Source organism: Solanum lycopersicum, chromosome 10 (genome assembly GCF_036512215.1).
Source record: "Solanum lycopersicum chromosome 10, SLM_r2.1".
Classification (NCBI taxonomy): Eukaryota; Viridiplantae; Streptophyta; class Magnoliopsida; order Solanales; family Solanaceae; genus Solanum; species Solanum lycopersicum.
This window is the reverse complement of record NC_090809.1, coordinates 62,318,833-62,339,327: the sequence shown is the minus strand read 5'-3', so window position 1 is coordinate 62,339,327 and position 20,495 is coordinate 62,318,833. Positions and strand designations below refer to the sequence as shown.

The following is a 20,495-nucleotide window of genomic DNA, read 5'->3' as shown; positions in this document are numbered from 1 at the left end:
GTTGGCCCTGATGACAAAAAAAATTCATTTTCAAGGACAAACGAGCCCCAGAGTAGGTAAACCCTAATTTTTGCGATTTTTGTGTACTATAGTCCATGAAATTTTTGTGATCAAGAAATCATTTTTATCCACAATGTTCATCGACTTCTTTAAGATGTTCGCTACAGAGCCAGTTGGCCTTGGTGGCCAAAACGACCCATTTCAAGGTTTAACGAGCCCCGGAGCAAGTAAACTCCCAATTTTGCCGATTTCGTGTGGTATAGTTCACCATCTTTGATGGTGATCCAGAATTTCAACGTTAGCTATGACTCCATAGCTAACTGGATACATTGCCAATGTCTCAACGTGTCCATGAAAAATTTTAGCCATTTCGTTTTGAGATTTTCAGATCAAATAAAATCTATGGACTATAACACATGAAAATTGACAAGATCTGCCTTCACCTGCTTAGGGGCTCGTTTGAGCTTGAAAATGCGTTTGTTTCCCCCCCTAAACGAAATGGATACATTGCCAACGTCTTAACGGACGTCTATAAAATTTTTTGGCCATTTCGTTTCGGAAATTACGAATCACAAAAAATTCATGTACTATAGCACATGAAAATTAAAATAATCTGCTTTGACCTACTTTAGAGCTCGTTTGAACTTGAAAATCCGCACCTTTTCCTTGCGGGACAAACTGGATACATTGCAAACGTGTTAACAGACGTCCATGAAAAATTTCGGCCATTTTGTTTCATGAATTCCGCATCACAAAAATTTCATGGACTATATCACATGAAAATCACCAAAATCTCCGCTTACCTGCTTTAGGGTCGTTTGGAATTTAAAATGCGTATGTTTTCTTAACGAGAAGAAAATTGGATATATTACTGACGTCTCAACGGACGTCCATGAAAAATTTCGCCCGTTTTGAAATTCGGCTAAATCAACGTTTAAATACTTTGGGGTTCATTTTGAACTTGAACATTTACCCGTTTTTCTCCACGGAACGAATTGGTTCCATAGATAACATCTTAACGGACATTCACGAAAAATTTTGCCCATTTTCTTTCAATAATTCAAAATCATAAAATTTCCATGGACTATTGCACATAAAAATTGGCAAAATCTGCATTTACGTGATTTGGAGCTCGTTTGAACTTAAAATGCGTCCGTTTTCCCTGCGGAACAAACTGGATACATTGCCAAGTCTTAAAGGACATTCGTTAAAATTTCATCCATTTTGTTTAGGGAATTTTGGAACACAAAATTTAATGTACTATAGGACACGAAAATCTGCAAAATCTACATTTACCTGATTTGGGGCTTGTTTGAACTTGAGAATTCGCCTGTTTTCCCTGTGGGACGAACTGGATACATTGTCTAAAGGCTTAAGAAGTCCACAAAAAATTTCATCCATTTTATTTAGAGAATTTTAAATTCAATAGACTATAGCACAAAAAAATCGATAAAATTTGCGTTTACCTCTTTTGGGGCTCGTTTGAACTTTAAAATGCATCTGTTTTCCCACCGGATGAAGTAGATACATTGTTAACGTCTTAACGAGCGCCCACGATAAATTTCGTCTATTTTATTTCGAGAAGTACGGATCACAAATACTCCATGGACTATAGCACACGAAAATAGTCAAAATGTGCATTCTTGTTTTGGGGCTCGTTTGAACTTGAAAATGAACCTATTTTCCCCGCAGGATGAACTGGATATATTGTCAATATCTTAAAAGATGTCAATGAAAAATTTTGGCCATTTTATTTTGAAAATTTCAGATCACAAAAATTTCATAGACTATAGCACACAAAAATTGATAAAATTTATATTTACCTGTTTTTGAGCTCGTATGAACTTGAAAATTCGTCTATTTTCTACGCGGAACGATCTGGATGCATTGCATACAACTTAACAGACGTCTACAAAAATTTTTGGCCTTTTTGTTTCGCAAATTCAGGATGACATAAATTCCATGGATTATAGCACACAAAAATAAAAAAAATTGCATTACCTGCTTTGGTGTGCGTTTGAACTTGGATTTGCGCCAATTTTTTCCGTAGGACAAACTAGATACATTACCAATGTCTTAACAGAAGTTCATGAAAAATTTCGAACATTTTCTTTCACAAATTTGATATCACAAAAGTTTCTTGGACTAGTGAACACGAAAATCGATAAAATTACATTTTCCTGCTTAGGGTCTCGTTTGAATTTGAAAATTTGCTCGTTTTTTCTTCGAAACGAACTGGATATATTGTCAACGTCTTAATGAACGTCCACGAAAAAATTTGGCCATTTTATTTAGGTAATCCGAATCACAAAAATTCCACACAAAAATCGGTAAAATGTATGTTTAACTGCTCTAGACTCGTTTGAACTAGAAACTGTGCTCGTTGTCCCCGTTTAACAAATCTGATAAATTGTAAGCGTGTGAACGAACTTCGATAAATTTTTTTAGCCATTTTGTTTCGGTATTCAGGATCACTATAATTCTATTGAATATATAACACACAAAAATAAAAAAAAACGCATTTACTTGCTTTGGGGCTCGTTGAAAATAACACCATTTTCCCGTAGGACAAACAGGATACATTCCTAACGTTTTAAAAGACGTCTATGAAAAATTTCTCTCATTTCATTTCTGAAATTGCGGATCACATAAAAATAGCTAAAATTTGTTTTACCTGCTTTGGGACTCCTTTGAACTAGAAAATGCGGGCGTTTCCCCCCGGAACAAATTGGATTTGCCAATGTCTTAAGGAACGTGCATTAAAAATTTCAGCCAATTTATTTCAGAAATTTCGGATTACAAAAATTTCATGGACTATAGCATACAAAAATCATCAAAATGTGCGCTTACTTACTTTGGGATTCGTTTGAACTAGAAAATGTGTCAATTGTCCCTAGAAAGAACTGGATACATTCTTAAAGTCATATCGAACGTGCATAATTTTTTGACTATTTGTTTTAGAAATTTTGGATCATAAAAATTTTAAAGACTATAACACACAAAAATTGGTAAAAACTACGTTTACCTGCGTAGGGCTCGTTTGAATTTAAAATTTTACATATTTTCCTTGCATATTTTCCCTATGTGACGAACAAGATATATTGCCAACGTTTTAACGGATGTCCACAAAAATTTCAGCCTCTATATTTTGAGAATTCTGAATCCTAATAATTTCGTGGACTATAGCACACGAAAATACGAAAAATCTGCATTTACCTGCTTTGGGGATCATTTGAACTTGAAAATGCATCCGTTTTTCCTATGGAACGAACTGTATAAATTGCCAACGTCTTAACAAATGTCCATGAAAAATTTGGCTATTTCGCTTCGGAAATTCTGAATTACAAAAAAATTTGTGGACTACACAAAAATTGATAACATCTGCATTTACCTGCTTTGGGACTCGTTTGAAGTTTAAAATTCACCTGTTTTCCCCGCGAAACGAATGGGATACATTCAACGTCTTAACGGACGTCGACGAAAAATTATGTCTATCTTGTTTCGAGTATTTTGGATCACAAAAATTCAATGGACTACATATGTACCACACAAAAATCGGCAAAATCTGTGTATACCTTTTTTAGGAGTTCAAACTTGAAAATTCGCCCGTTTTTCCCACTGGATGAACTAGATACATTTTTAATGTATACATCCACGAAAAATTTTGGCCATTTAATTTCAGGAATTCTGAATCAAAAAAATTTCATGGACTATAGCACACGAAAATTGAAAATTTTTTTGTTTACCTGCTATTTGGCTCATTTGAACTTGAAATTTCGTCCTTTTGTCCCACAAAATAAACTGAATACATTGACAACGACTTAACTGACACGTACGAAAATTTTTAGATTTTTTTTAGAAATTTCGATTCTCAAAAATTTCATGGACTATAATACATGAAAATCAATAAAATTTGCGTTTACATGATTTGAGGCTTGATTGAACTTGAAAATGAGCTAGATACATTGTCAACGTCTTAACGGATGTCCATGAATAAATTTGGGTCATTTCATTTCAGAAATTTTAGGTCACAAAAATTCTATGGACTATATCACAGAAAAATCGATAAAATCTTCATTTACCTGCTTTAGGATCTTTTGAAATTGGACATTCGTTTGTTTCCCCCCAGGGATGAATTGGATACACTGCCGACGTCAATAAAACATTTTGGTCATTTTATTTCTGGATTTCTGGATCAAAAAATTCATGGACGATAACACACGAATTTCGGTAAAATCTGTCTTTGCCAATTTTAGGATCTTTTTGAACTTGAAAATGCACCATTTTTCTCGCCGAACGATCTTGTTCCATTTCTAAGGTCTTAAAGAACGTCCATGAAATTTTTGGCCATTTTATTTCGGCATTCCTGGACAAAAAATAATTCATAGGCTATAACATACGAAAGTTGGTAAAATCTGTCTTTGCTTGCTTTGGAGCTTGTTTAAGCTTGAAAATGCATAATTTTTTGGGAAAATTGTATAAAATAGCAAATTAATAACCTAAATTAAATAGAATAGCTAGGGTTTGATTTAATTGTGCTCCATAGCAAACATTATCTAAAATTTGCCAGCGTCTCTCTCCCAGGAATCTCGCTCGCCACTCCCCATTCTCGCTCGCCTCTCTCGCTTTATACACAGAAGTGTATAATTCTGTTTCTGTTTTGTATAAAGCGAGAGAAAATTGTATATACACATGCAAAAATGTATATCTTCATGTTATACACTTAATTATACAATTTACAAACATTTTACTTCAAAAATTGCAGAGAAAAAGGCCAACGAATTATACAATTGCAGTGAAATACAATTTTCTCTAGCTTTATACAACAGAAGTGTATATATTGTGTTTCTGTTTTTGTATAAAGCGAGAAAAACATATATCTTTTTGCTATAAACTTATAATTATGCAATATACATACATTTTAATTCGATTCAACTATATGCAAAACAAATTATACAATTGCAGCAAAATAGGCCAGCGAATTATACAATTTAGGCCAGCAAATTATACACTTGTATATGTATAGCGAATTATACAGTTTTTATGTTTGCCATGGAGCGCAATTATGCAAAGTTTGCTATATTATACAAATATGAAATTTTTGTTTGCTATATGTGAAAGTTGCCCTAATTTTTTCCCACTGGACAAAGCGGTTCCATTTCTAAGGTCTTAACTAACGTCTATGAAATTTTTTGGCTATTTTATTTCTGGATTTTTGGATAAAAAACACCCATGGACTATAACACATGAAAATTGGTAAAATCTGTCTTTGCTTATTTGGGGCTCATTTGAACTTGAAAATCCACCATATTTTCTCGTGGAATGAAGTTGTTTCATTTCTAAGGTCTTAACGGTTAGTGAAAAATTTTGGCAATTTTATTTTAGGATTTTTGGATTAAAAAATTCATGGACTATAACACAAAGTTAGTGAAATCTGCCCTATTTTGTGACCGTTTTACCCCCCGCTGGACGAAATTGTTTCATTTTTAAGGTCTTAACAGACGTCTATGAAATTATTCGGTCATTTTTTTGGGATTTCTAAATCATAAAAAATTCATGGGGCATAGCAAAGTAATATCGATAAAATCTTGCTATGCCTACTTTGAGCTCGTTTGAACTTAAAGATGCACCATTTTTCTTCGCGAAAACAACTTGTTCCATTTATAAGGTCTTAAACGTTGTCCATGAAGAACTTTGCAATTTTGTTTTAGTATTTCCGAATTAAAAAAATTCATGGCCTATAATACATAAAAATCGGTAAAACCTGCCTTTGCCTATTTGGAGCTTGTTTGAACTTTAAAATGCACCATTTTTTCAGTGCGGAACAAACATTTCCATTTATAAGGTCCTAACGGACGTCCATGAGTAATTTCAACCATTTTGTTTCAAGATTTCAAGATCAAAAAAAATCCATGGAGTATAGCACACGAATTTCAATAAAATTTGCATTTGCCTTCTTCGGGACTCGTTTGAACTTGAAAATGCACCATTTCCCCCCGCGGGATGATCTCGTTCCATTTCTAAGGACTTAATGGATGTTCACGAAAGTTTTTGGCCATTTTATTTCGAGATTCCTGGATATAAAAAATTCTTGGGTTATAGCACACAAAAATTAGTAAAATGTCTTTGTTTGTTTTGGGGCTTGTTTGAACTTGAAAATGCACAATTCTCCCCACTAGAAAAGTTGGTTCCATTTCTAAGATCTTAACTGACATTAATGAAAACTTTTAGTCATTTTGTTTCAGGATTTTCGGATTAAAAACACTCATGGGCTATAACACATGAAAATTAGTAAAATCTGCCTTTACCCGCTTGAGGCTCGTTTGAACTTGAAAATGTACCATATTTCCCCGTGTGACGAACTGATTCCATTTCTAGGGTCTTTACGGACGTCCATGAAAACTTTCAGACATTTTGTTTCAGGATTTCGTATAAAAAAATCAATAGCTATAGCATACGAAAATTGGAAAATCTATCTTTGCCTTATTTGGGGCTCGTTTGAATTTAAAATGAATCCTTTTTCTCCGCGAGATGAACTGGTTCAATTTCTAAGGTCTTAACGGACGTACGTGAAAGTTTCAGTCATTTTGTTTTAGGATTTCAAGATCAGAAAAATTTACATGAATTTCGGTAAAAATTATCTTTGCCTACTTTGGAGCTCATTTTGAACTTTAAAATGCACTATTTTTTTCGCGGGACGATCTCGTTCTATTTCTAAGGTCTTAAATGACGTCCATAAAATTTTTGGTCATTTTATTTCAAAATTCCTAGATAAAAAAATTAATGGACTATAGCACACAAAATTAGTAAAATCTGCCTCTGCTTGATTTGGGGCTTGTTTAAACTTGAAAATAAATAATTTTTTCCACTGGACAAACCGGTTCCATTTCTAAGGTCTTAACTGACGCCCATGAAAATTTTTGGCCATTTTTTTTTCTAGATTTTTAGATAAAAAACACTAACAAGCTATAGCTCATGAATATTGGTAAAATCTGTCTTTGCCTGTTTGGGGCTCGTTTATACTTGAAAATGCACCATATTTCTCTGTGCAATGAACTGGTTCCATTTCTAAGGTCTTTACGGACGTCCATGAAAAACTTTGACCATTTTATTTCACGACTTCCGTATAAAAAACTCATGACCTATAACATATGAAAATTAGTAAAATCTGTCTTTGCCTTTTTTGATGCTCGTTTGAACTTGAAAATACATCATTTTTCTCCGCGGGATGAACAAATTCAATTTCTAAGGTCTTAACAGGTGTCCATGAAAAATTTCAGCAATTTTATTTCAGGATTTCCAAATAAAAAAAATCATGGGCTGTAGCACACGAAAATCAATGAAATCTACCCTGCTTTGTGGACGTTTAAACTTGAAAATGTACCATTTTTCCTCGCGAGACAAACTTGTTCCATTTCTAAGGTCTTAATGAACGTTTATGAAAATTTTTAGCCATTTTGTTTTGCTAATTCTGGATCAAAAGAAATTTATTGGGATAGCACACTAAAATCAGTAAAATTTTGCGATGTCTACTTTGGGCTTGTTTGAACTTGAAAATTCACCATTTTTCCTTGCGGAACCAACTTGTTCCATTTCAAAGGTTTTAACCGATGTCCATAAAAGACTTTGTCAATTTTGTTTCAGGATTTTCGAATTAAAAAAATTCATGGGTTATAGTACATGAAAATTGATAAAATTTGCCTTTGATTGCTTAGGCTCGTTTGAACTTTAAAATGCACCATTTTCCTTGCGGGACGATCAATTTTATTTCTAAGGTTTTAAAGGATTTACATGAAAAACTTCAGTCATTTTATCTATGGATCTCTGGATTAAAAGAATCCATGATCCATAACACATGAATTTCGATAAAATCTTTCTTCGCTTGTTTTATAGCTCGTATGGACTTGAATTTGCACCATTTTTCCCCGCTGGATGAACTTGTTCCATTTCTAACATCTTAACGGATGTCCATGAAATTTTTTGATTTTTAAGGATTTATAGATCAAAAAATTCATGGACTATAGTAGACGAAAATCGATAAAATCTACCTCTGCCTACTTGGGATTCATTAGAACTTGATAATGCATCATTTTTTTCATGATGGACGAACTAGATCCATCTCTATAGTTTTAAGTGACGTCTATGAAAAATTCAATCATTTTTCTAGGATTTTTGGATTAAAAAAAATTCATAGGCTATAACACTCAAAAATTGGTAAAATCTGCCTTTGTCTACTTTGAGGCTCGTTTGAACTTAAAAACGCATCATTTTTCTCTGCGGGACGAACTGACTCAATTTCTAATGTCCTAGTGTACATCCATGAAAAGTTTCGGCCATTTTATTTTGAATTTTTGGATCAAAAAAATCCATGGGTTATAGCATATGAAAATTAGTAAAATTTCCTTTAATTTGCTCATGGTCTCGTTTAAACTTGAAAATGTACATTTTTTCTCCACGGGATGAACTAGTTTCTTCTAAGGTCTTAACACATGTCCATGAAAAAATATGGCCATTTTGGTTTGGGATTTCAGGATAAAATAATTTCAGGGCTATTGCACACTAGAATCCATAAACTCTCTCTTTGCCTGCTCTAGGGCTCGGTTGAACTCTAAAATGTACTATTTTTCCCCCGGACGAACTGGTTCCATTTATAATGGCTTAATGGATGTCCATGAAAAAATTTTGCCATCTTATTTTGGGATTTTCAGATTTAAAAAAATCTATAGACTATAGCACAGTGTAAATCGATAAAATTTGTCTTTGCCTACTTTGGGCTGGTTTGAACTTGAAAATGCACTATTTTTCCATGCGGGACGAAATGGTTTCATTTCTAAAGTCTTAACAGATGTCCACGAAAAATTTCACCCATTTTATTTCAGGATTTCTAGTTCAAAAAATCCATGGGTTATAGAACATGAAAATTGGTTCCATCTTTAAAGTCTTAACAAATGTCTATGAAAATTTTTTGGTCATTTTATTTTTGGATTTCAAAATAAAAAAAAAAACTCATGGTTATAGCAAATAAAAATCAATAAAATCTTTCTTGGCTGCTTTGGGCTTGTTTGAATTTGAAAGTGTATCATTTTTTTCCGCGGAACGAACTGATTCCATTTCTAAGGTCTTAAGAAAGCCCATGAAAAGTTTTGACCATTTTTTTTGGGATATCAAGATGAAAAAAATCCATAATCCATATACACAAAATTCTGTTAAAGAACTTCTTTGCCTGCTCTGGGCACATTTGACCTTTAAAATGCATCATTTTTCTCCGCGGGACAAACTGGTTTCATTTCTAAAGACTTAATGGACGTCTACAAAAAATATCGATCATTTTATTTCGATATTTCCTAATAAAAAATCAATAGGCTATAGCACACGATAATCGATAAAATCTTTCTTTGCCTTCTTTGGGACTTGTTTGATCTTCAAAATGCATCATTTTTCCCGTGGGAGGAACTTTTTCTATTTCTAAGGTGTTAACGGGCGTCAATGAAAAAATTTTGGCCATCTTATTTCAAGATTTGTGGATAAAAAAATTTAATGTGTTATAACACAAGAAAATGGATAAAATCTGCCTTGTCTGCTTTGGGGCTCGTTTGAACTTGAAAATGCATCATATTTCCTTGCAGGCGGACGAGTTCCATTTTTATCGTCTAAGCGGACATTCATGATAAATTTTGGCTACCTTGTTTCGCAATTTGAAGATAAAAAAATCCATAGTTTAACACACAAAAATCGGTAAAATCTGTCTTTGTCTGTATTGGGGCTCAATCTGACTTTAAAATGCCTCATTTTTCCCTGCGAGACAAACTTGCTCCATTTCTAAGGTCTTAATGGATGTCTATGCAAATTTTTGATTATTTTATTTTGGCATTTTGAATAAAAAAAATCCATGAGCTATAGCACACGAAAATCGATAATATATGTTTTTACCTGCTTTGAGAGTCGTTCGAACTTGAAGATGCACCATTTTTTCCCGCGGAATGAAGTGATTCCATTTCTATGGTCTTAATGAACGTCCACGAAAAATATCGGCCATTTTATTTCGAAATTTCCGGATCAAAAAAATTCAAGGGCTATAGAGCACAAAAATTGATAAATCTGTCTTTGCCTAATTTTGGGGCTCGTTATTGTTTCCCACAAAAACAAACTGGTTCAATTACTAAGGTTTTAATGGACGTCCATGAAAAATTTTGGTCATTTTATTTTAGGATTTTCGGACAAAAAAAATATGGGCTATAACACATGAAAATTGGTAAAATATGTTTTTGCCTAATTTGAGACTCATTTGAAATTAAAAATGCACCACTTTTAAAAACTAATTCCATTTCTAAGGTTTTAACGGATATTCACGAAAATTTTTGGTCATTTTTGAGATTTTCGAATAAAAAAATTCATGCGCCATTAACCTTCTTTTGGCCTCTTTTGAATTTTAAAATGCACCATTTTTCTTTGTGAGACGAATTTGTTTCATTTCTAAGGTCTTAACAGACATCCATGAAAAGTTTCGTCAATTTGTTTGGAATTTCCGAATTAAAAAAATTCATAGGCTATAGCACATAAAAATCAACAAAATCTACCTTTACCTATTTTGAGGCTAGCTTGAACTTGAAAATATGCTCGTTTTCTTCGCGGGACGAACTAGATACATTGCCAACATCCTGATATGTGTCTTGAAAAATTTTGGCCATTTCGTTTTGAGAATTTCGTATCACAATAATTTCATGAACTATAGCACACGAAAATTGACAAAATTTATATTTACCTGCTTTGGGGCTCGTTTGAACTTGAAAATTCACATGTTTTCCATGTAGAACGAACTGGATACATTGTCAACGTCTTAAGGTACATCCACAAAAGATTTTGACCATTTTATTTCGAGAATTCCAAATTACGAAAATTCCATGGATTATAACACACGAGGATCGGCTAATTATGCGTTTACCTGCATTAGTGCTCGTTTGAACTTGAAATGTGATCGTTTTCCTTGCGACTCGAACTACATACATTGCCAACGTATCAACGAACGTCCATAAAAGATTTTTGCCATTTCCTGTTTGGAATTCCAGATCTCAAAAATCTCATAGATTATAGCACATAAAAATTGATAAAATCTGCGTTTACCTGCTTCGAGACTCGTTTGAACTTGAAAATTCACCCGTTTTTCTTGCGGGATGAACTGGATACATTGTCAATGTCTTAACAGACGTCCATGAATAATTTTGGCCATTTTATTTCTCAAATTCGATCACAAAAATTTCATTGACTATAGATCATGGATTTTTGTTGATCCAGAATTCCATCGTCATCCGATTATTGTTTGTTATAGTTTACCATATTTTTTTGTGATTCAAAATCGAACGGTATTCTTGCCAAAAAAATTTTTGAACGTGTGTTAAGACGTTAGCTATGAAACTAGTTGGCCTAAGTCTATTTTCAAGGTCAAATGAGTCCCGGAGCAGGTAAATCCCCAGTTTTATCGATTTTTGTGTACTATTATTTCAAAACTCATTAGAGAGATCTTCATAAAGTTTCTTTTAAAAAACATTTGGGTGCTCCGGGGCGTCATATCTCTGGGCTAAGACACATAAAATCGAGTAATTAAGGTAATTTATAAAAAGAGGTCTATCAATGCGGAAATAGGCGTTCAAAAAATGTTGTCACTATACATGGTGGTTTCCAATTCATTATGGGGGTCCTTATAAAGTTTTTTGAAAATAAAACTTTTGAGTGCTCCGAGGCACCAGATGGATGGGCTAAAACACATGAAAAAATAGAGAATTTTGAGTAATTCCTAAAAAAGGACCTGTAAATGTGGAAAAAGCTTTAAAAATGGAAACTTTCACATATAGCCACTTAAAAATAATTAATTACTCTCCATAGCTATAGTTTGATCATTACAATTTGTAGCTATATGTTATATAAAGGAGAAAGGTGAGCTAGACTGGGAGAGAGATGAGAGAGGCGAGAAGGAAGGGAAAAAGAGTGGGAAAAAGGTGAATTGTATATGTATATTGGTTAGATAATCGTATATTATTACATTTGTATTTGTATATATGATAAGAGTGATTGGAAAAAGGAGGAGAAAGGTGAGCGAGACTGGGAGAGGAAGGAGGGAGGCAAGCGAGATCGAGAGAGGCGAGCGAGATCGAGATAGGGAGGAGAGAGGCGAGCGAGAGAGGTGAATTGCATATGTTTATAATTGTATATTATACATATACATTTGTACATAGGGCTAGGGAGATTGGGAGAGGGAGGAGAGAGGCGAAAGAGAGAGGGCAAAGAGTAGGAGAGACGTGAATTGTATATGTATATAGGTTAAACAATTGTATATTATACATTTGTATTTGTATATTCTGACGAATTATACATATACAAACATGAATAATTATACAAATTCGAAGTCAGCCCATGTAATTAATATATAATGTTAGTTACAAGTGGTAATTATAGCAAACTATAACTATGATAAGTAATTAAATAGTGTAAGTTTGCTTTGTTACGTAATTTTCCCTTAAAAAATAGTGTGAAGTATATGTGGTGGTTCCCAAACTTATCACAGAGGCCCTTACAATGTTTTTAGAGAAAAAATTTTGGGTGCTTTGAGGAGCAAGATCCATGAGCATTGACATACGAAAATTCGAGAAATTTGGGTGATTCCTAAAAAAGAGCATGTAATTAATGAAATAGGTATTAATAATACTGTGAATATATATGGGCGTTTCCAAACTCATTATGGGAGGTTCTCAAAAAGTTTTTTGAGAAATTCTTTTTGGTGCTTTGAGGCGCCAGATTCATAGGCTAATACCCACGAAAAATCGAGAAATTTGGGTGATTCTTAAGAAAAAGGCATGTAAATGTAAAAATAGGCGTTAAATATGGTGTGAGAGTACGGATGGTTCCCCAACTAATTACAGAGGTCCTCATAGTGTTTTTTGAGAAAAAAATTGATCCAAATCGCTAAATTCATAGCTTAATACACATGAAAAAAAATAAGGAATTTGGGTAATTCTAAAAAAAACTGTAAATACGAACATAGGCATTAAAATAGGTGCGAGTATAATTGATGGTCCACGAACTCATTAAGGAAGTCCTCATAAAGTTTTTTGACAAAATATTTTGAATCTGGCGCCCCAAAGCACCAAAAGATTTGTGCAAACCTCCATAATGAGTTGGAGAACCACTAAGTATACTCATATCATTTTTAACGTCTATTTCTGCATTAGAAGCCTCTTTAAGGAACTATCCAAATTTTTTGATTTTTCATGTGTATATAAGCCCATTGATCTGACGCCACAGAGCACCTAATATGTTATTTCTCAAAAAACTTTATAAGGAACCATTACATATGCTCACACCATTTTTACATCTGTTTGGTCTCTTTTAAGGAATTCCGCAAATTCCTAAATTTTTCGTAGTTATTAGCCTGTGGATCTGGCACGCTGAAGCACCACAATTTTTTTCTTAAAAAAACTATATGAGGAACTTCGTAATGACTTGGCAAACCATCACATATACTTAGACCATTCTTTTAACTCATATTTCTTCATTTACAAGCCCTTTTTAGAATTTACCCAAATTTCTCAATTTTTCGTATGTATGCCCGTGAATCTGGCGTCCCAAAGCACGCAAATTTTTTTTATCAAAAAACATTATGAGGGTCTTTATAATGATTTGGGGAACCACCACAAATACTAAGGTCATTTTTTACACTTATTTCTACATGTACATTTCCTTTTTAAAGAATTATCCAAATTTCTAGATTTTTAAATTATCCACGAAAAAAACTTTATGATGATCTTCATAGTGAGTTGGAAAGCCACCACAAAAATATGCCTTAAAAAATGGTGATGGTATACGTAATACTCCTCCAACTCATTACGAAGATCATGATAAAAATTTTTCAGAAAAAAAAATCAAGTTACCACAAAACGCCAAATCCACAAATTAATAAAATATTACTAATATACATAGTTAATTCATACATTATTTTTGCTAACACTCAATCAAATTAAGCGAGCCCATACACCACATGACCAATTGACTATTGAATAACTCCTACATATTGCTAACACCTTTTTATTTATGATCATATGGTCCCAAAATTTGAATCTATCAATAACGTCTTAAAAAATAGTTAGAATTTTAAAATTTATGTTGATTGTATTCGTTAGAATCGTGGGAAGTTTAATATGTAACTGTGATGTGATGTGATGTGCACTTCATGTGCTTATTCAGCATCTATTCATCTTTTATTTTTAAATTAATGTCCTATTTGAGGCTTATTAGCTGATCTAATCAAATTATACAGATTCTTCAAGATATTTTTTTGACTAGAAAATACAAAATAATGTCATAGTTTATTTGGGTAGTCGATACATTCCAAGTAAATTTCTAAATCTCAAATTTATCAAAGCAAATTTTATTTGAATACTTGTTTTAATGAACACATCGTTATAAAGTAGAATTATTAGACAGTTTAATTTAAAATTTTGCACAATTTTAACTCTACATTGTGTATGTCATCTTCTTTTCATCTTCAATAATAGATGACATATTTATCCTTCTTTCTAAGATTTATTTTGAAGGAAGATAAAAATAAAATTAGAATAAAAATTAAAGTTTTACCATATATGTTGTAATGTTATATATATATATATATATATTTATTGTTTTGTCGATAGAGAAACATGTGGCTGCATGAAGATCGCAGACATTCAAATTTAAGTGGTTGGACACCCCATCACAAAATTAAATTAAATTAATTGTGGCACCGTTTAAGCGTGCAATTCCTTCCTTCTAAATTAGAGATTACATGTTCAAATTTTAGCTGTAGAGAAAATTTTGTTAAGAATGTCATCTTTAAATAAGTCCTACAATGTGTGATTCGAATTTATTCGAAAATTCAAACACCGCATGAAAGAAAAAAAAAAGAAATTAGAGTTAGATTTAACCAAAAATAAAAAATAATAATAGAGGTAATTAATTTCTGACCAAATCAACCTCAATAATTGGACAGGTGAACGCAAGAAATTGTACTACTGCTACAAGTCTATAACGTGCATTTTTAATTTATTTGTGTGATGCGATTATATAAAAAAAAAATTGAAATTATTAAATAGAGTAATTTATTTAAAAAATTGAGCTATTTAATTATATAGTTATTTTTTTACGCGATTAATGTACAAAGAATGAACTTAATAGTGAATGACAAAGACGGGTGGTAAAAGAAATTTTATAGAAGATTCAGTAAATATTCTAAAATGGCATTTCCTTTAAACTTTGTTTTTACACTATTGAGCATATTATTTTTTTATACTAATAATATAGTTTAACATGTGTTGAACAATCATAAATGATCTGCATTTTTGTTTTTTAATTTTAGTTTCTGATAAATCAAGCAAAAATAAAAGTCTGACAAAATTTTGGAATGGTTCTTTAAAAAAATTGCAAGATATATATTGTATTATTGCTGAAACGTGCATTGTATTATTTAGATATTATATATATTTTATATTTTTATCAATTGACAAATGCTATATATTTTTATAATTCAAATGATAAGTTACCCATCAATAATGCAAAAAAAAAAAAGAGTGGGGAGAAAGGAAGATAATGACAGTTTTCGCAATAAAATTCGTAGAAATAAATTATAATCACAAAATAAATATTTAAAAGGTTGTGAGTATATTTATGTATATTTTGTGATTTTAGATAATAATGTACTTTTTAAATTTAAGATGATCTTTAACCTTCTTCTGATATATTTGATCGCTAAGAATTAACTTTAGATAATACTTTGACAGTTCGAGTTGATCTTGAGATAGATTTCTCTTGATCACTTCAACTTTGATGAGAACCATATTAATGTATTGAGGGATATTTGAGATGTTTACTTAAAACAATATATTATATACATATCATTTTATATAGAAGTGAACTAGTATTCAGCGTAATGTAACCTCCCAATCAACTCTTATCTTGTAGAAAGAAGTCCGATCTAAATCAAATAAATTTTTAATAATTGTTGTTTCTCTCTCTAAATGATAAATATAAATATCCTTTCCCCCCTCACAAATAAAGAACATCTCAAACAAAAACCCAAAAGAAATGGATTGTTTTAAAAAGTCTTTTCTTTTTTCTTTGCCATTTTTTTTGTTATATTTCTCCATAATTTTATCTTTCAACAATGGCGTTAATGCTTCACACAGAGTTTTTCCAGGGTTGCAATCTACGAGCGCGGTTGACGTGAAAAATGTTCATAGAACTCGTTATCATTTTCAACCTCCTAAAAACTGGATTAATGGTACGTTAAATATTGTACGATTTAAGTTATACATATCGATAATATAAAATTTTTTATGTCATTAGTACACTAGTATACATGTAAGAGAAGGTTAATTAGTCACTGTCCCTGCTTGTAATAGTCTCATAAATGACCTAGTTATAATTTTGTGGTGCATATATGTATGTGAGATAAGATAAGATCATTGCATTCTATAATTATGACCTCATGATTTTTATCTTTTTGTTGTGTTTCTGAATAACAAGATTTTGTTTATTCAGTTATAATTGGTGGTTGACCAAAAATATTCAAATTCAGTTATTTTAGTTTCTTACTCTGATGGCTTTTGAGTTAATGTCTATCGAAAACAAATTCTCGACTTCCTCGAAGTAATGATAAGGTCTGTATATATTTTAGCCTTTTTAAATTTATTTTAGTAGAATTTTACTGAATATATTATTGCTATAGTACGACTTTCGAGTTAATGAAACTATGTACGTATAAAAAAGCTAATGTGGTTGGGATGGTTGAGATTTTATCTACACTTAGAAGCGCCAATTTAAAGATAAACACTATAACATATGAATTTAAATTTTATCGTGTGACTCAACATAAATATCAAGACATTTGAGGAAGGAAAAAAGATGAAACTACGTGATATCCATGCCTTTTTTGGAAGTACTTTTGGTGTTATAGGTTCGTCAATGATTTGTTTTTTTGTCTTAAGTATGTTTTATTTTATAGAAGAAGAAAATATTTAAATAAGAAATATTAAAGGCTGGAAATAAATATTCATTTGTTTTTGAACTACCACATTGTGGCAAGCAACTCTAGTGAGTAGTATTCACGTAAATATATACTTTTTCTATTCATTTTTATTTGTCATGGTACATTTTCTAAAATTAATTTATTAATTTTCAAAGTTAAATTAGATTATATTAATACGATATTTTAAACAAAAAGAATTAGATATTTAAAAACTATATCAAAAATATTATAAATTGTAATCTTTTACATATTAATACGATAAAAAAATAAATTTTAAATTATTAATCAAAATTCTTATAATTTAACTCTAAAAATAAAAATTATAACAAATAATAATAGATAACGGAGTAGACACTAATTAACATATAGTATTTATTACACAACTCATCACATGTGGGTTGGATTTTATGGAGACAACTGTTTAATTAGACAGGGCCAACTTGTGTATGAAATAATGCAATTGATTATAATGTATTTCTAAGGTAATGTCAGAAATTTTGGCGTTTAAGATTTAATATATATGTATGAAAAATAAATTTAGGGTGTTTAATTGATCACACTGAGCTATGTATTATTTGATTCTTAATAATTTTTCACATAATTTATTTAAGACCGTAAGATTGAAAAAATATTTTAGTACATCTACATATATTAAAGTCGACATAATTCAAAAGTTAACTTTTTTTTCTAAAACTCAACATCAAGTCATATGACATAATTCCAAAACTCGTAAATTTTAGAACGAGCTATATTAAATGATAAGTTCAAAACTCATAAATTACAAATCTCGATTTGTTTTCCTCCTACTAGAATTAGGATTTTCTAAGTGGGAAATCTCTACCATGATAGTTCTGAAAATCTTCCCATTTTCTTAAATATCCATATATAGTCAAACACTTTCACGTAAACTAAAACGAAAAAAACTTTATAATTTCTTTGTTCCGGAATATCATAGCCATCTTGTTTATTTCATATTTGTTTCCTTTGAGATTTAATTAAACTAAATTTCATTTAATTCATAAACATACATATCTTTATCATAATTTCATTAACTTGTATATTTGCTAATCAATATTTTATTTCCATGCATGGTCACCATCTGATGCTTCAAACGAACAACAGATCCCAATGGTAAGTTATAAAATTTCCCCCTTTTTAGTAGTTTTGTTAAATTTAATAATTGAATATTTAATTATAATTAACCTTCTTTTTTTTTTCTAATATAATTTTTTTTACCAAACAGCCCCCATGTACTATAATGGTGTCTATCATCTATTCTACCAATACAATCCATATGGGTCAGTATGGGGCAATATTGTTTGGGCCCATTCAGTTTCAACGGACTTGATTAATTGGATCCCACTTGAACCCGCAATCTATCCATCCAAAGTATTTGACAAATATGGTACATGGTCCGGGTCAGCCACAATCTTACCCGACAACAAGCCCATTATCCTCTACACCGGAATCGTAGATGCAAAAAATACCCAAGTCCAAAACTATGCAATCCCAGCGGACTTATCCGACCCATTTCTTCGTAAATGGATCAAGCCCGATAACAATCCATTAATTGACGCTGACGTTAACATTAACAAGACCCAATTCCGTGACCCAACCACGTGTTGGTTGGGTCAGGATGGTCATTGGAGAACCTTGATAGGAAGTTTATGGGGAAATAAAGGGATGGCAATATTGTATAAAAGTAGAGATTTAATGAAATGGACCAAGGTCCAACAACCACTACATTCAGTTGATGGTACTGGAAATTGGGAATGTCCTGATTTTTTTCCAGTGTTATTGCGCGGTACAAATGGATTGGATGCATCGTACAAAGGGGAAAATATTAAATATGTCCTTAAAGTTAGCCTTGATGTTACGAGGTTTGAATACTATACCGTTGGAATATATGATACGAAAAAAGACAAGTATATTCCAGATAAGACTTCTATCGATGGTTGGAAGGGATTGAGACTTGATTATGGTAATTATTACGCATCCAAATCATTTTATGACCCTAGCAAGAATCGAAGAATTGTGTGGGGTTGGGCTAACGAATCAGATACTGTCAATGACGATGTTAAGAAAGGATGGGCGGGAATACAAACTATTCCTCGTAAAATATGGCTTGATTCGAGCGGAAAACAATTGGTTCAATGGCCTGTCGAAGAATTAGAAAGTCTAAGAGGGCATAAGATCCAATTAAGCAATCGTAAGTTAAACAAAGGAGATAAAATTGCAGTTAAAGGAATCACACCAGCACAGGTATGAATTTCTTGTTTTATCTTTCATTTTGTATCATATTGTTACATAAAAAAAAAAAAAGAAGAAGTCTAAATTAGGGTTTAATTGAGAATTGTAGGCCGATGTTGAAGTGATATTCTCATTTTCAAGCTTGGATAAGGCAGAGCCATTTGATCCCAATTGGGCTAACCTTTATGCTCAAGATGTATGTGCTATTAAAGGCTCAACGGTGCAAGGTGGACTTGGGCCATTTGGGCTCTTAACTTTGGCTTCTAAAAATTTGGAAGAATATACGCCGGTATTTTTCAGAGTTTTTAAGGCTCACGATAAATATAAGGTTCTCATGTGCTCTGATGCCTCAAGGTTTGTTTGTTTTTTCTTTCAGCCTTATACCTTAACGACATAAAATAGGATTAAACAAGTTCTATTTAGTTTAACTCATAGTGATCATTTAAATATCTAATATATTTCTATAATTGAGCTTTGTTATTGGAGGTTCAGAATCAACATAACTCATTATCAATTTTGGTAAATCTATTTTAGTCTAAACTCATTATTTAACTTCAAATTATCTATTTATTTTTCTTTTGTATGATCAGATCAACCCTCGAGAATGCTAAGACAATGTACAAGCCATCATTTGCTGGATATGTAGATGTAGATTTAACAAACAAGACATTGTCTTTGAGGAGTTTGGTAAGTTTTTTTCATAGAAAATATATCCATTTCTCTCATATATTTATGTATATATATGCCCATACTTTATTTTGTTGATCGATCACTAATTCACTTCCTATTTTTATTTGTAGATTGATCACTCAGTAGTAGAAAGTTTTGGTGCCGGAGGAAAAACATGTATCACATCAAGGGTGTATCCGACATTAGCAATTTATGACAATGCACATCTATTTGTCTTTAATAATGGGACAGAGACTATCAAAATTGAGTCATTGAATGCATGGAGCATGGGTAAACCTAAAATGAACTGGTCATTTGGTCACTCTTCTTATTAAGGATAACACTTTGTATTAAGTTTTAAATGTTGTGGTGACGTATTTGATTGCTCAAACATTTTGATTTTTGTTTTTGGTAAATTTTATTCGATATATTCAACATGATATTTGAGCAGACGTCTGTTTTCTTTTCGTATCAAATATGACTAATATGTTCAATATTGTTATACACTAGACCTTTTATGTCAAAA

General features: G+C 31.9%; 1 protein-coding gene across 3 annotated transcripts; it reads left to right on the top strand.

Annotated features, from left to right (window-relative positions):
• Nucleotides 1-15,964: 15,964 nt before the first annotated feature.
• Nucleotides 15,965-20,495, top strand: LIN8 (invertase 8). Of its 3 annotated transcripts, NM_001324396.1 has the most exons (6): nucleotides 15,965-16,303; nucleotides 18,173-18,181; nucleotides 18,294-19,312; nucleotides 19,410-19,654; nucleotides 19,891-19,987; nucleotides 20,101-20,495. In NM_001324396.1, exons 1-6 carry the CDS (start codon nucleotides 16,108-16,110, stop codon nucleotides 20,302-20,304), a joined length of 1,770 nt encoding a protein of 589 aa, NP_001311325.1. In that variant the 5' UTR covers nucleotides 15,965-16,107; the 3' UTR covers nucleotides 20,305-20,495. The 3 variants fall into 3 exon arrangements, with proteins under 3 accessions (NP_001311325.1, XP_069145789.1, XP_010312228.1); XM_069289688.1 differs by lacking the exon at nucleotides 18,173-18,181 and having other exon boundaries at nucleotides 20,101-20,421; XM_010313926.4 differs by lacking the exon at nucleotides 15,965-16,303 and having other exon boundaries at nucleotides 17,834-18,181; nucleotides 20,101-20,421.

What these genes read in the sequence shown, in the direction of transcription:
- LIN8 (NM_001324396.1), top strand. Translation starts at nt 16,108, where the DNA reads ATGGATTGTTTTAAAAAGTCTTTTCTTTTTTCTTTGCCATTTTTTTTG. An exon ending in ATGTGCTCTGATGCCTCAAG is followed by an intron (nt 19,655 to 19,890) that starts GTTTGTTTGTTT and finishes TTGTATGATCAG; the next exon opens with ATCAACCCTCGAGAATGCTA. An exon ending in CATTGTCTTTGAGGAGTTTG is followed by an intron (nt 19,988 to 20,100) that starts GTAAGTTTTTTT and finishes TTTTATTTGTAG; the next exon opens with ATTGATCACTCAGTAGTAGA.